This window comes from Mirounga leonina, unplaced genomic scaffold (genome assembly GCF_011800145.1).
Source record: "Mirounga leonina isolate KUSES-001 unplaced genomic scaffold, KU_Mleo_1.0 Mir_129, whole genome shotgun sequence".
In the NCBI taxonomy this organism is placed as follows: domain Eukaryota; kingdom Metazoa; phylum Chordata; class Mammalia; order Carnivora; family Phocidae; genus Mirounga; species Mirounga leonina.
Genome location: NW_023270323.1, coordinates 149,088 through 166,451, shown reverse-complemented (window position 1 = coordinate 166,451; position 17,364 = coordinate 149,088). Strand labels below are relative to the sequence as shown.

Sequence of the window (17,364 nt, the reverse complement as noted above, 5' to 3'; positions counted from 1 at the left end):
TGGGTTCTGTCTTTCTAAAGGCAGTCTTTATTTCTGTACTTTGTGCTGCCTAGTGAGGACTGGAGCAGTTGGGTACAGGTCCAGTGGGAGAAATATGGAATGGTTGAAATTTTGGTTTGGTGGAGAAGATGAGGAAGAACATTCCAGGTAGAAGATATCATGAGTAAATGCTTCAAGTTGAGACTGAATAGAGACATGATAAGCTTGGGCTGAGTATTTTGTGTTAAAAACTAGCAGTAGGCAGTTACAGGACCAAGGATATTTGACTTCATTTGTTAGGGATTTGCAGAAACATTTTTGAGCAGAAGAATGACAAGGTGAAGTTGCTATTTCGATAAGACAGGTTTGGCAGTGGTGTCTAGAACGGATTGCAGGTGTGAGGAAGTCAGGCTAGCCAGCCCAATGCACAGTTGCTGCAGTTGAGGTGTGAGCTGGAAAATCCTAGGTGTCAGTAATTGTGAAGAAAAGGGAAATGAGTGAGAAGCCTCTCAGCGGGAGAAGCTGGAGAAGTAGTTTAGAGCACAGCATTTGATCTATGTCAACAAACATTTATTAGCAGACCACAAAGTTCTTATTTAAGCTGTGAATTGTGCTTGAAATAAAAATTAGCAAGAGAAAATAAGTTACTAACTCAGTTCCTTCCTGGTAGGCCCTGTAACCACCCGATGTGCATTCCATTAACAGATTGGGAGTAGCTAGTCCTGTTACAGTGATAAACGTGTATGTTTGTGTATGTGTGTGTAAAGAGTGTGTGCAGGGGAGGGGGTGAAAAAAGTCCTTTTACTTACTGAATTGACAACTGAGGTTTAGATATGGGTTATAGAAAGAGAGACTGAAGAAGATAGAATTTATGGGAGAAGGGGATATGGGTCCATGATGATAGTGTCCATAAAACATAAAACCATTTCATTAGGAATAAAAAATTATTTCTGGAAAAGGAAGCGAGGACCAGGTATATACTTGTTTCATAAATTTGAGACATTTATGAAAAGTCCAGTGTAAATTGGGTTTATGTAAATTAAAATACGTTGTGATCACTTTAGGGAAGTGTGAAAGGAAACTGCCAAGTCTATGTACAGAGACCTTTTGAAATGTAAATGATACCAGCTTTGGCTTGTCAACCCATATTCCTAACTCACTAAAGGTGGAACTAGGAAACTGTGTAACTTCCCTCCACCCCTTCTATGTAAGAGACGTCCTTGTTAGCTTAGAGTGATTGCCTTTTATTTCAGTCAATATGGTTGGGAAGTGATGATAATACCCTATATTTAGAATGTATTTTACAATAATTCTTTGAGGTAGATGATAGAGAAAGTACAGATTTTTTAAAAAGTAACTTAGCATGGTATCTGCAGTCGTGTAGTCGATCAGATAAGGTATATTTGCTGAGTGAGGTATGTTGACAAACTGAAACCATGAGTCAGGTTGAGTGGGAGTTGTAACTTTCCTAGAATAATGAGTATTTTGTATCAGCACTGTCCGCTCGTAATGTATTATGAGGCACATATGTAATTTAAAAATTTCTTGTGGTCATATTAAAAAAGTAAAAAGAAAGAGGTGAACTAATTTTAATGGTGTATTTTATTTAATGCATTGCATTCACAACGGCAGCATTTCAACATTTAGTCAATGTAAAAATGATCAAGCTGTATTACATACTTTGTCTTTGAGTTTGACTCCTTTTTTACACTCGGAGCCGATACGGCTCTGACTGGCTCTTTGCGAGGAGGGCTCAGTGGCTCGGTGCGTCCAGTGCTGCGGTACTGGGACAGCTCGGCTTCACAGTCCTTTAGCCTTTTTTTTTTTTTTTTTTTTTTAAAGATTTTGTTTATTTATTCATGAGAGACAGAGAGAGAGAAGCAGAGGGAGAAGCAGGCTCCCCACCGAGCAAGGAGCCCGATGAGGGACTCGATCCCAGGACCCTGGGATCATGACCTGAGCCGAAGGCAGACGCCTAACGACTGAGCCACCCAGGCGCCTCCTTTATCCTTTTTCTTTCTGTGACACCACACTGACACTCTTGACATTAAGAAATATATATATCCCCAGGGAATATGACCAAGTCTTTATATGTAGTAAGTTGCCGGTCACTGGGAAAGAAAGTTCATGGGATTAGCAATAGAAAGTCAAAATTGTGTTTCGCCTTTCAGATTTTATGACCATTTACAAACTTCAGATTTTAGAATCTGCAGGGAGTGTATTTTGGCAATACTGAAGATAGTGGAGAGCAGCACGATAGCTGTTCACAAGGAAAGATGTGCAGGTAGAAACGTGTGGGTGAGGTGAGACCATACCCAGGAAGAATGGTGTTTAGTAGATGCAACCTCTGGACACGTGTCCTTCTTTACCGAAGTCACCATCGTGAATAGCAGCCTGAGAGCCGGTCTCTTTGCCATCTGGTGGCCAGGCAGAGCAAATGCCCTCACTCGTGTACTGATGTTCACATCCGTTCCTGTGTTTTAATTTGAACTTTAACCTGGTTCTCCATTTTTGTCTGAGATTGTCTCCAAAGGTCCATCCCTCTTTTTACCTTTTGGGCTTTTTTGGAGGATGGCGGGTCTGGATACTTGAATTCATAGTTTTGTTTTTCATGATGGTCCTGAAAAATACTCTCATATTCGTGAACAATGTGTACTCTTACCAGTGAGCTGTTCAACAGTACACTCTTGATTTTTTGCTGTGTTTTGAGAATTTGATTTTCTTTAATTTCAGAAAATAAAGCAGTTGGAGTGATGAAGGCGGGCCATGTATTTACAATTGAGCCAATGATTTGTGAAGGTGAGAAAAAGGGATGCTGTCCTGTTCTTTAATTGAATTATTTACTTTTGGCTACTTACGATCAGATTAGTAGTCTGCTCTGTTTATTTTCTTTTTGGTTCATTTCCACTTCCTGTTCCACCTCAAACTCGATTCAGTATCATACAGAGAACTGAGAACCATATGGGTTGGCAAGAAAGCAATACTTTCTACCTGGTAATTCTGCTGTCAGTAGATGCTCAAGGACTTGAATCCCAGTCCCTTTCCATAAAAGACGCTGTCAAAGGGGGCATTGTTAACAGTCCCGAGCCTCTATCCTGTGTAGCTTGCTTGGCAGGGGCCTGGGAGGGGAAAGAAGATGTAGAGCCACTCACTTTGAGGCAGACATCAGTCTATGATTTAATTCTCCACAACTTGGGAGGTGTTGGTGCTGTCCCCATTATATAGAAGAGCAGCCTTATCCTTGAAGAAGTAACTGGACTAAAGTCACTGAGCTAGTTACGTAGTGACAGAGTTTGTCAGACTCTAACCTCAGGAGCTGTTCTGCCTCTTCAGGTCGTGTGCTCAGGTTGTCTTGTGAAAGCACAGCCCAGACACATTTAGTGCTGGCAGATTTGTGCCCTCACTGTCACTGGTCCCTGTGGCAGGCTTGTGGCAGTGATGAAGACCCGGTGTCATGATTAGGACTTCTCACCCAGATGCTCACGTGTTCTCTTCACCTTTCTTCTCAGCCAGTTCTCTGTTGGGACTAGGGGATGCAGCAAGGGGGCGATGGTAGTGGGGCTGGTGTGTCCTGGGGCCTCACTGAAGGATACCTCCTTTCTGGATCCTTCCAGTCTTTTTTATAATCTGATCTTGGGAGTGACCTCCCATTACTTCTGCCAGATTGCAGTGACTTAGGAGCGAGTCACGAAATCCAGCCCACAGGCTGCTTTATAACGTGATCCTTTGCTGCCTTTTCTGTAAAGTGGAAATGACAGTCTTGAACCTGCCACCTCCCCAGGGCTGCTCTAAGCATCGAGATGATTTATAGTAGCACAAAATACCTTTTGTACTTCAGAGGGCTGGACGAGTGTAAGGTATTTTGTCATACTCCTGGATAAGAATGAAGTTCTGATCATGTGGAACCAATTGCAAGGGCAGTGAATATATTAGCAGAGAAAGGCCAGAAGCTGAGCGGAAAGTGTTTTGATCATATACCTATTTTCATTAATTGGTACCTGGTTGGTGAGACATAATGTGGTATTTCCAGGTATAAGCAAATAACTTTCCAAGGAGCCTGGTCAGATAATCATCAAATTATAATGCATATACTTCAGTGTAGCTCAGCGAGGTTAAATCCTACCTCTGGAGTGGAAAGTTTCAAATCCAAAGAGGAATTTGAATTTTCTCAGAATAATATCCAGGTATGTTTGACTTGACATTAGTAAAGAACCTGTTTTAAGCAGATCACAATAAAGTCAGAGAAGTATTATATCTTAAAATCCAGTTGTGAAATGTTACTCATTACATCGAAAAATATCCAGTCACTCGTCTTTAGATGTTTGACAAAGCATGAGTTAACGTTCTTCAAGCTACCTCACATTTTTCTTTTTAGGCTGGGATTTAGTATTGCAAAAGTAGGTTACTTCACTGCAGAGTTTATGTTCTGGGATTTTTCTGAGTCAGTGAAACCTAATCTTTGATAAAGATTACTTAGAATGAAGAATATTGATGTTTTTGACATCTGATTTGGAGACAAGAAAGTAAGTCTCTAAACACAGTTTTATAGCAGTATCCAGAATTGTAGAACTTTCTCATTTTGCTTCCCTCTCCCCTCCCCCACTCTCCTCCCTCTGTCCCTCTCTCTCTCTCTCTCTCTCTCTCTCTGCTTCTTTCATTGTCCTAGGGCTGTTTTCACTGTCCCTTTGGTAAATTTCTCTAGTCTCAGCCCCTCCCTGACCTATTTTGCTTCATTGTAATTTCTTAACTTCCCTCACCAATCCGTTTCTTAGCCCCTTCTGGTTACAGGTGTGTGTGGTCCACAGAAATTGCACAGTATAATCTGTTCTTACCATCTGTGTGCCTGACATTTAAAAATAATATCAGGAATTAAATGCTGTAATAAAAGTGTAAAAAGATTATTTCCTTCACAATACACATTGGTTGTAGTTTAGTCAGATGCCAAAGTTATACCAGGAAAGAGCTAAATTCATTAATTCAGTTCTTAACTCATAGTTTTGTAATGAGTATTATCAATATGTTTTCTAAAATGAAACCCAGTGCTTTTATTTTGGAAATACCATCTTGATTTGATGTTTGGGAGGTATAAAAAATGTGAAAATATAACACACCCGAGGAAATTTAAAATACCATCATTACTTCATTGGACTAAAGACCAAAATGAAGTTGGAAAGACTAAAACAGTTGAAGTATAAATAGGAATCTTTTATTATTACTATTATCATCATTAATATTACTGAAGTGTAATTGACATACAATGTTGTATTAGTTTCAGGTGTCCAGTAAACATACTGACTGGACAGGACTGTACCAGTGCTCATCATGATAAGTATAGTTACCATCTGTCAACATACAGCATTACAGTATTATTGATTACATTCCCCAGGCTGTACTTCTTTCATCTCTGTGATTTACTTATTTTATAACTGGAAGTTTATACTTCTTAATTCTCATTATCTATTTCACACACACACACACACACACACACAGCCCGCCATGTACCTCCCCTCTGGTAGCCACCAGTTTGTTCTCTGTATTTAAGAGTTTGTTTGATTATTCTCTTTGATTATTCATTCATTTGTTTTGTTTTTTTAGGTTCCACATATAAGTGAAATCATAGGGTTTTTTTCTTTCTCTGTCTGATTTATTTCACCTACCATAATACCCTCTAGGTCTATCCATGTTGTGGCGTATGGCATGATCTCATTCTTTTTTTATTGCTATGTAGCATTCCATTGTGTCTGTATACCATACCCTCTCATCCATTCATCTATCAGTGGACACTTGGATTGCTTCCATATCTTGGCTGCATGCTGCAATAAATGTAGGGAGGTATATATCTTTTTGAATTAGTGTTTTTGTTTCTTTGGGTAAATACCTAATAGTGGAATTACTCTATTGTGTGGTAATTCTAATTATAATTTTTTGAGGAACCTGCACACTGTTTTTCACAGAGGCTGTGCCAGTTTGTATTCCTACCAACAGTCCATAAGGGTTCCCTTTTCTCTATTTCCTCACCAACACGTGTTATTGTCTTTTTGATTTTAGCCATTCTGACAGGTGTGAGGTGATATTTCATTGTGGTTTTGATTTGCATTTCCCTGATTATTAGTGATGTTGAGCATCTTTCCATGTGTTTGTTGGCTATTTGTATGTCTTCTTTGGAAAAATTATCTATTCATGTCTTCTGCCCAATTTTAATTGTGTGTGTGGGGGGGTTTGGTGTTGAGGTGTATAAATTCTTTATGTATTTTGGATATCAACCCCTTATTGGATATATTATTTGCAAATATCTTCTCCCATTCATTAGGCTACTTTTCTGTTTTGTTGATGGTGTCTTATGCTGTGCGAAAGCTTTTTATTTTGGTGTAGCACCAATAGTTTGTTTATTTTTTCAAGATTTATCTATTTGAGAAGAGGGGTAGGGAGCTGAGGGAGAAAGAAAATCTCAAGCAGACTCCATGCTCAGCGTGGAGCCCAAGGCAGGGCCCAATCTCACCACCCGAGATCATGACCTGAGCCAAAACCAAGAGTCAGACGCTTATCCGGCTGAGCCACCCAGGGGACCCCTAATATTTTATTTTTGCTTTTGTTTCCCTTGCCTGAGGAGACAGATTCATAAATATGTTGATGAGGCTGATGTCCAAGAGATTACTGCCTGTGTTTTCTTTAAGGAATTCCATCGTTTTAGGTCTTGTTTTACATTCAAGTCTTTAATTCATTTTGAGTTTATTTTTGTGTGTGGTGTTAAGAACATGGTCCAGTTTCATTCTTTTGCATGTGTCTGTCCACCGTTTGTAAATAGGAGTGTTCATAGTGAATTTTCTAATTGTATCTGTGATACCCTAGGATATAGGAGTACATGCAAACAGACTTACCTAGAGAGTTTGTTTAGAAAACTGAGCGATAGAATCAAGAAACTGTTCTTGTTTGTTTGTTTAAGGCGGATGGCAGGATGAAACCTGGCCAGATGGTTGGACCGCGGTGACGAGAGACGGAAAGCGGTCTGCTCAGTTCGAGCACACCCTGCTGGTCACGGACACTGGCTGTGAAATCCTGACGCGGCGACTCGACAGCACACGGCCTCACTTCATGTCCCAATTTTAATTTCTCCTGAGATGGCACATCTCGATAATACCTTCTGGCTGTACTATGCATTTTATAGAGAGTACAGAATGGAAGAGGAAATTTTTATTACTTGTTTTGTTTTGACTATAGATAAGGAAGGACTACAGCATTGGATGTGTGTCCTCCAGAACTTGTCCCGGGTCTGAAAAAGCTGAGAAGAATAAAGGAGACATTCTCAACTCTTTTCATTGCTCCCCTCTCCCTCCAGAAATCTCTGCACCCCTATTTTCTCACTTGGCCTTTGAGCACTTTTTACTTAAACCTGCTTCTAGTTGCTTTTATCACTGCCACAACTGGGCCAGCAAGAGCCGGCTGCTCTCCAGGTGAATGTGGAAGATGAGAATCCTTGAAACTTTAGCAACATACGTTGTTTCAGATTTTTTTTATTATATATGTATGGAAATATATATGTATACATTTTAAATTCCACGTATGTAATTACCGAACACTAAATGACCTGGGTTTGTGTTGATTCTGCTCTGACAGGGTTATATGCTGTCCTAAATGGACCCATAGTTTGCAGTGATTTATTTCGCAGTTGGGAATTGGCCTCCCTCCTTCCCCATGCTGATTATTTACCCTTGTAATTGTGTGTAAGGAAGCACTCGGTCAGTGAGACTTTCTCTCCAATGTGGACTCTGTCAGTGAATGGATGTGGCAACAGTCACTTTGGAAAAGGGTTGTCAGGTTTTTAAAATCTAGTTTATGGCAAAAATAGCCATGCTTCATATGGTAACTGGCTGTCGCAGAACATGAGAATTTTGCAATACATTGCTATTTCAGACCTCTGTTTGGTCGAAATGGGAGGGAGAAAGCTCCCTTTCTTCCCCTCTGTTGTATTTCAAGGGCACACCTTGGAGATATTCAGAGAAGGGCGAAGGTTGCACTGTGGAGGTTGACGGGAAGAGACAGTTCTGAAATCTCTTTAGCAGCGAGCAGAGTAAGTCTGGTGGGCTGTTAGCTTCCGACATTTAGTAAACCTGGTAGTGATGAAAAAGGAACTTCTTTTGAGACTGGACTGTTCCCTTGCGGTAGAGATACAGCTGTCCATGGTGTGTTGAAAACACACTTTACCTTTACGTAGTTGGGAACCTCATTAGAAATGACCTCAGCTGCCCAGTACCTGTGTTAGTTGAATCCAGATGGGCGTGTATCCAGTGAACACGTATCAGATCGAAGTTACTGTCATTGGAGTGTACTTGATTACTGGGTATCTGGTAACTTCCTTGTAACATAATTTGATACCACTGACCTGTTAATACGAGAACATCTTTCCCAGAGTGCCTCAGACCTTTATTGCTTTAAAAGAACTATGATAATGTTTTCATTACTTTTATTATTTTAATGATTTAGTGAAGTGACTGAATCTGGTATAGACTTTTGGGGGTATGTGTGTGAAGTTTTTTATCAAACTGTAATATTTGTGAATGGATTGCCTTGCAATATGAATGTTAATATAATGTGTAAAGGGAGATTAAAAGTTTGAATGATTATCCTGAGTGTAGTCATTAACTTGGCTGCATTTGTTTGGGATTTCAGAGGGCAGTGGTGGGGAATAGGGTGGCTGACTTCATCATCTCAAATAAACTCATGACCATTGGAGTAAAAAGAGTTGTTTTGAGTTTAATAACTCCGTAAAAATTCCAGTACTGTTTGGTTCAGCAGCGTCCATCAGCAGCATTTGAGAGGGAACCATGTTTGTGAGAGCTAATTTTAAGATAGAATGCTGAATATTTAGGGGAGCATTTTATGTACTGATTGTGGAATTAACAGTGAGGGCTTCTTTGATATCTATCATTAGAAAATAAGCTCAAGGGGAAAAAAAGTCTTGATGGGGTAGTTTTTTTGTAAAAAGATAAGCCACATTGGTGATGATGCTTTTTCGGTTTGGGAGATTTCAAAACAATATGGGCTCTAGTCTAATTGTAAATATCTAATTTCAGATGTTTATTAGATTTAGATGAAAACATCAAGTTGTATCATTTTGCCAACTTTTCAAAATAAGTCAGTATATTAAGTTTTCATTTTTTGTATTAACTTTTAAAATAATACATATATTTTTTCCTGCTACTCCATCCCCCTTGGAATTATAATTTAGAAGCATGGAAACATGTTTGCCTTTTATCTTCATTTTATGTCTTTTGCTGATGAAATGGATTAAGGTGCATTAGAACCCACTCACTGACACTTCTATTTATTTTTTTTCACTGACACTTTTATATCACTTGCCACAGGTCAAAATTAATAGGAGGAGGGTTAGGAATTTGCCATCTTAGCTTGATTCCTTTGTTCTGTAACCACTTCTGGGTCTTCTTTCTGTTTGGTGAAAATTGAAGGCCTGGTGCTTCACTTGGCGAAGGCCCCCCAAATCACCCTCATGGTATCTGTTAGCTGTTTCTTCTTAAAAAGTTATTTTTACTTCCAACTTTTTATTTCGAGAATTTTCAAATTTACAGAAAAGTCCAAATATAGTACAACAAAATAATCCTAAATCCTTTTCCTTTTTTTTTTTTTTTAAAGATTTTATTTATTTATTTGACAGAGACAGAGCAAGAGAGGAACACAAGCAGGGGAAGTGGGAGAGGGAGAAGCAGGCTTCCCGTGGAACAGGGAGCCTGATGTGGGGCTCGATCCCAGGACCCTTGGGACCATGACCTGAGCCGAAGGCGATGCTTAACGACTGAGCCACCCAGGCGCCCCTGTAAATCCTTTTCCTGTGTTCAGTGCCTGCTGTTTTGCTGCATCTCTCTCTTGAGGCACTTTCCTTTTGAAAGCAGTGGCGCCACACTTCACTCATTACTATTGAACCCTGTCTGTTACACCATAAGCACATTTCTTATGTGATCATGATACAATTACCGCACCCAAGGAATTTAACATTGATACAGAATTATCTAACATACAGTACACATGCGTGAATCTCCATTTTTCCCAAATGTTCTTTAAAGCTTTTCTTCTTTTGTAAAAATCCAGGATCCAAACTCATAGCATTTGATTATCCTGTATCTGTAGTCTTTATTCTAGAACAAGTCTACCTTTTTTAAAATTTTTATTATTTATTTTGAGAGAGAACTTGTGCACGCATGGGGGCGGAGAGGGGCAGAGGGAGAGAAACTCAAACTCCATGCTGAGCGCAGAGTCTGACTTGGGGCTCGATCGCAGGACCCTGAGATCATGACCTGAGCCGAAATCAAGGGTCGGATGCTTAACCGACTGAGCCACCCAGGCACCCCCAAAAAGCCTACCTTTTTTGATGTTTTATGAAATTGACACTGAAGAAGCAAGCCAGTTAGCTTGTATAATTCTGTATTTCTCTGTTTCTTGTGAATAGGTTCAGGATAAGTATTTTGGCAGAAGAGTCCATTGATGGTATGTGGTGTGTCTCATTCATGGTGTCACATCACATCAGGAGACAGTGTTATTGTCACATTGCCAATATAAGTTTGGTCACTTGCCTTGTCAGATCTTTCCATTTTAAGAATATCTTTTCTTAAGCAAATAATCTGGGAAGAGATACCTGGAAACCATTTTGGTATCCTGTTCACTCCATGGTTTTGACATTCATCGATAATCCTTGCCAGGGTCCATTATTTTATGATATTCAAGTTGACTTCAAGTTGAGATTTTCTAAGTTTAGCATTTCATCTACATTTATTAGCTGGCACTCCTACAAAGAAGCATTTTTTTCCCCATTCTACCCACTGTTTTTGAGTATCCATGTGAGCCCCTCAATTCTTAAAAATTTTACTTAATTACCGTACTTGTTCCAAATTTGGCCAGCAGAAGCACCTTTCAGGGTGCCTGGGTGGGTCAGATGGTTAAGCGACTGCCTTCGGCTCAGGTCATGATCCTGGAGTCCCGGGATCGAGTTCCGCATCGGACTCCCTGCTCAGTGGGGAGTCTGCTTCTCCCTCTGACCCTCCTCCCTCTCATGCTGTCTCTCATTCTCTCTCACAAATAAAGTCTTAAAAAAAAAAAATTTAGAAGCACCTTTCAGCTCATTCATGTGTCATTTTGACCTGTGCCTATCGGTCTTTGTGCACTTTCTTGCTTTTTGCCGTAAGCAAGATGTAGGTTTATCATCTAGTTTTCCTGTCCCACGGTGACACAGGCTGTTTCTCCAAGGAGCCCTAGTTTCTTTTCCTGGGGAATGGTATTTGGAAATCAACATCTGGGTACTACTGGGTGTCATGGGGGTTTCCAGTCACCTTCAGGGAGCAGAGCCAGGAAGCGCATTTTTTATAAATCCTGAGTTCGTTCTGGTACTTTCAAATCTAACACTAATCTTCCTCACCTTTTCCTGGTTCATATTTGTATCTGCTTTAAACCATGGTGAGAACTTTGGTTTTGAATAACGTTAATATTTACTTATTTGCTTGATTCTACAAGACATGTAAAATTTAGAATTACTATATCAAAATCACTACCAACAATGAACATAAGTGCAAAATTTGTGAATTTTATTTTTGGAACACGACTCACTGTGGGAGTCCAGAGCATTGGTTTAAAAATTACATGAAGTAGGGGCGCCTGGGTGGCTCGGTCGTTAAGCGTCTGCCTTCGGCTCGGGTCATGATCCCGGGGTCCTGGGATCGAGTCCCGCATCGGGCTCCCTGCTCGGCGGGAAGCCTGCTTCTCCCTCTCCCTCTCCCCCTGCTTGTGTTCCTGCTCTCGCTCTCTCTCTGTCAAATAAATAAATAAAATCTTTAAATAATAATAATAATAAAAATAAAAATAAAAATTACATGAAGTAATTTTGTTTCTACTGCATTTGAAATTTCATAAACTGTGAGCTACTTTTTAACAATGGATACAGTGAATGTTGGGGGCAAAACATACAGGAGTGGGGAGGATATTTTAGTGGTCTGGGAGTTAGAAATACGGAACTGTTGGAGAGAGTGTGATAAGATTCCATCTACATCTGGCATTTGACTTCTACCAAGCTCTGTAGCTACAAGAGGAGCAAATTACACCACTGTGTAATGTGGATGTGTGGCCCATTTTCCAGTAGAGAAGAGCATCTGGACTTTAATACCTTAGGAACAATTGTTTCACAACGTAGGCTACATTATGCTAATATCCTAAAGGTTTTTAATGTGTTGTTTCATCTTAAAAATGAACATGCAAGGAAAGTTTAGCTTAGCAGCCCAGGCTCCATGCATGGGAATTCCCTGGCTCTCCCGTGTTTGAACTCTGAGGAGCAAGCAGCCTTTGGTGGCAGCCTTCCTCTTTACCTCTTCTTCCTTTCGGTGCTAAGTATGAAAAAGAATAGTGGTTTGTATTTGGTGATTTTGAGAAAAAGGAAGCAGGAATAAGGTGGCCTTGGCTACTTGTTACCATCTGCTTTTTATTTTGGGGACTGTGGATGAGCAAAAACAAAACTGTCGGTCCACGGCGATTCTGTGGTTATGTTAAAAAATGTGTTAACACTGGTATATCTTATTCAAATGTGCCAAAAAGTCACATTTGTGCCCTTTGAGGAAGGACATCCTGGAAAGTTATCAGTAATACGTTTGTTACAGCTCAAAGTATTTAAATAATTTTTTTATGGATGCTTAATCTTTTTACCATCGTAAAGCTTTTGGGAGAGTAATTGCTTACATCTCTCCTGGGTGCTTAGCCCTTTTACTGTTACCCCAACCACCTCATCCCACTCCCAGGAACAAACATGCTAACACTTTCCAAAACCTGTAGGTACATCTGTACTTTGGTGTCACCGAGAAGGGCACAACCCTAGGGCTCTGATTTCTCTAATTTTTTACTTGGTTGCATGACTAGGACAAATCACCATACTTCTGTGTGGAGACCTCCTATTTGTGGAATGGTATCATAACTTAGGAACTTTTATTCTATGGATAATGTGACTATAAAACAAATTTGCATGATATCAGTAGTTGGGTCAGGGGACAACAGAAAACTCAGGCTAGAATTTTTAAAACTTCATTAGTAAATCTGAGCCCTGAGTGATTCTGAGGAAACGAAATAGCCAAGGATAAGAACTTTTAGTATGAAGATGTGTATTAGAGAAAGAGCAGTAGATATTTTAAAGCACATTTTCACTGTTTATCTTGCTTCTATAGCCTCGTTCTGGTAGTCAAGAACATCTGAGTCCATTTTAAACTGGAGGTGGTTCTATGGTGGATTAGCACTCCTTTCTTGAAAAGAACATGTGCAGAATTTATCTCATCACAAGGAATTCTGGTATGATGTCCACTTTGATAAAAACCAGTCTGCTTGAAAGGCATCCCACCTGCTTTGTGCCCATAAAGAAAAATTCCACCAAAGGAACTTGTATAATGGAGGACTTTGTATATCCCTGTTCACTTTGTAATTGTTTCCTTAAAGACACAATTCCCTTAGTTCTATGCATTTATTATCTAAATATCTCTTGAAATATAATAAAATGTTTTCCAAATGTTTGTGGTGTACTTTTTCTAAAGGGTATTTGCTGACAAAGAATCTGATCGTGCAAGTTGGTTTTTTTCCCGGGTCACAAAGTGACTCTAGGCCCAAAGAACTGTCGGTTACTTTAGGACTTTGATCACCAGCTTAATTGGCAGATTGGTAGCCAAGCAGAAGATGTTCTGAAGCATTCTGTGCATGGAAAATATGTTCCCTCTATCCCCAAATCAACAAACGTTTTGAGAATTACCAGCTATGTATAATTTTGCACTCAAATGGGATAAATGGAAATAGCATTATGCATGTTTTTTGGAGCATTTTTTGTTTGGTTTAAGTTGTACACACATGAGCTGGTTCCCTGTGACAGAGTTTTGGATATAATACAGTTTTCCCCTGCCTCCATCCCCCACAACCTCATCATTCTATATGTTCATACTTTATAGGTTGGTTCTGTGCATGTAATAAAGAACTTGTTCCAAGTCAGACATAGTCTGTATATGGACAATCTTACTCCAGTGAACATCAGTAGGGTTAAATAGAATAGCACATGCTGAAAATGGATATACAAGCAAGATTTGAAAATGTTAGCTAGGAATAGGAAAAATTTTCAGTAAAAAGGATGCTTAGTTGTTTTTTGTTTTTGTTTTATTTTGAGAGAAACAGTGTGAGCATGAGTGGGGGGAGGGGCAGAGGGAGAGAATCTCAAGCAGACTCCCCTCTGAACGCAGAGCCCGATGCAGGGCCAATCCCATGACCCATAAGATCACAACTTGAGCCTAAACCAAGAGTTGGACATTTAACCGACTGAGCACCCAGGAGCTGCTAAAGTTAGTTCTTAATACTGTAAAATTTTAGGTACTTGAAAGTACCTTTTACTAGCTTTCATGAAATACACAATGGGTGGGCCATTTCTGTTAAAATTATGTATCTGTCCAAGAAAGCAGTTTAAGATACTTAAAAAAAATTCCCAGCAATACTTCTAAAGTGGTAGACTCCTAATTTCGGACAGTAAGATTTGCTGACATGCACGTAGTGAATGGATTTTAGCCGTGTTTTATCTATACCTTCTTCCAAAACCTATTTTGTCTAGCATTATACATAACATCCTAGATGCCATCTAAGAGGGTGTATTAAAAGGATCTTGTAAAGGCTTTATAGTCCCATGATCCAAGAATCTTTATAATAAGGATCTTACAAACTTGACTGCTTCTACTAATTCTCTGAAAAGAGACAATTGTGCTTTCAGCCAGGAAATGGCTCATACTTGTTAAACCGAATTAGCTGGCTCAAGAGTATGTACTTAACTGTGACAGAAATGAAAAGTAAACTCCCTAATTGGCCAGCTACAAGAAATGGAGTTAATTATTTTATATTTTAAAATAGCTTTACTTTCTCACATTGGTGAACATAAAAATGCCATCTCATTTGTGTATACCTCATTATATGAGAAGAAAAGTAATGGGGATAAAAACTTTTTAAAGAATTACTAGCTCTCCATTATTATCCTACATGTCCATTTTCTTAGTGCAATTGCTCAAGGTAATAATATACTTTGTTCCTGGAAGGCTAGGCTAAATCAAACCTGATTAAAAGCCTATTTCTTATAGCTTCAGTACAAGCTAGTTTTAATTTCTTCTTCCAGTTTTCTCAGGGCAATAGTTTGGGGCCATTTGGGCCCCTGGTGCAACTCCAGCCCTCTAGGTAAAATGAAAAACTAGGTTGCACTGCCTGGCCCTACACTAAAAATCCAAAAAGGAGGTCCTGACCACAATTGCCACTTTTCTACTTTTCAGTCAACTAAATAGTGCTCAGGAACACAACCTTTTTATAGGAGCAATTAAGCCACATCGATCAAAAGTATTAAAATAGGGGCACCTGGGTGGCTCAGTCGTTAAGCATCTGTCTTCGGCTCAGGTCGTGATCCCAGGGTCCTGGGATCGAGCCCCGCGTCGGGCTCCCTGCTCCGCGGGAAGCCTGCTTCTCCCTCTCCCACTCCCCCTGCTTGTGTTCCCTCTCTCTGTGTCTCTCTCTGTCAAATAAATAAAATCTTTAAAAAAAAGCACATGGCTTCAGTCCAACCAAGAGATCTATGTGCATGGCATATGCAATGTGCTGATACAGTCTGCAGTATGCTTTGTGTAATTTTAAAGGGTATGTGTTAAGTGGTATTAACATGCACTGAAAATTCTGGGAAGATATATAAACTTAACAGCAGTCAACTATTTTTATTGTGGGAGGGGAGTGTTGCTCTTCTTTATGTAATTTTCTGTCAGATAGGTTGTTTTTTTTTCAATGTCAATGGATTACCTGGATGGGAAGACTATGAATCATTTTTGCTTCTTTATATTGCTCAGAATAAAAATGTAAACGTTACTTAAGAGCACCACAAAAAGACTGATTGGACTATATTAAAAATAAGATACATTAAAATAAGATATAAAACTGATGAAGGATTGACATCTATAGTAACTCCTCTAAAAAGTACTTGGAAAAAGATAACTAATCCAATAGAAAAAGGAGCAAAGGATGTGAACGGATACTTCACAAAAAAGGAAATACAAATGTACAATAGTACTTCAGTAACTGAGGGGAATGCCAGGTAAAGTAATGAAATATCATTTCACGCCCATCTCACTTGCAAAAGTTTTCAACCATTTTGAGGAACAATCCGGCAATTTCTAGTCAAGATGTGCTTATCCTATTGACTCTTGCACAATGCAAGGGTTAGGGCCGCTGACCCTCCAGATATTTGAAAATCCACGTATTACTTCTGACTCCCCAAAAACTTTACTAACAGCTTACTTTTGACTGGAAGCCTTAAGAGAACAGTTGATTAACGCATTTTTTATGTATGTATTACAAACAGTATTCTTACAACAAAGTAAGCTAGAGAAAAAATGTTAAGAGAAAATACATTTACAATACCATAATGTAAAAAATCCATGTGTAAGTAGATCTGGTGCAGTTCAAACCCATGTTGTTCAAGGATCAGCTATATATCCTAAGTAACTAACACAATGAACAAGATGTACAATGTTTCACCAGTGTTAGCAAGACAGAAACAGCTCTGGAAGCTGCTTTATGCCATCATTTGGACAGCAGATGTTATGTTATTTCATATAACTGAATACTGTTGCACAGTATTAAAATTAGTGTATGAGAGCATCACATGGATTCATCACACCATAATGAGTAAAAAATGAAAGCTGCAGAATGAGACAGTATCAGGTTTTCAATACCAAAGACTAGAGGGTTAAGGGATATGTATAGTAAAAGTGTAACAATATGCATGAGAGTGAAAAACACCAAATTCTGGGTGGTGAGGAAAAGGATGTGGACAGATAATTCATAAAAAACCTCTGGAGAGGAAAGGCAATGTGTCCAGACGTGGTAAATGTTAAGATTTGAAAAGTGCCTGGGAACTCTGAAATTCAGTATATATATTTTTTTACATACTTGAAAGAGTTCATAGAAGCTGCCACCAACACACATACACCTTTTTATGCCCAGAAGTAGTTTTGTCAATGAAGTTTAGTGCCCAGTGTGGGCCAGATGCCGTACTGGGAATTGGGAGTGTGAGTCTAAACACGGCATGGTATCTGTTCTCAAGAATGTAATCTCACAGGGGCTGAGACTTGGGTTCTGATTAACTTTGCCCCTGACAGTGAGGATATCGGTGTTTAGTAAATGGGCCAGCAACTCCTAAAAGTTAAGCAAAAATTACTGAGGATGGAAGAAGGCAAAGTTCAGATACTCACCACTGCCCCGTTTTCTCTAGCTTTCCTGTAAAGAATGAAAATTATGGGGACAGGAACCATGAGAATGAAGTCAGCATAAAACAGAGATGACAATGTC

At 39.4% G+C, this 17,364-nt stretch overlaps 1 protein-coding gene across 1 annotated transcript in view; it reads left to right on the top strand.

Annotated features, from left to right (window-relative positions):
- The window catches only part of METAP1 (methionyl aminopeptidase 1), a 68,178-nt gene extending 58,678 nt beyond the window's left edge, over window positions 1-9,500 (top strand). The window contains exons 10-11 of the mRNA XM_035004462.1: window positions 2,713-2,778; window positions 6,923-9,500. Of these exons, the coding sequence (XP_034860353.1) occupies window positions 2,713-2,778; window positions 6,923-7,086 (230 nt within the window). The 3' untranslated portion in view covers window positions 7,087-9,500. The remainder of the gene's footprint in view (window positions 1-2,712; window positions 2,779-6,922) is intronic.
- The last annotated feature ends 7,864 nt before the right edge of the window (window positions 9,501-17,364 follow it).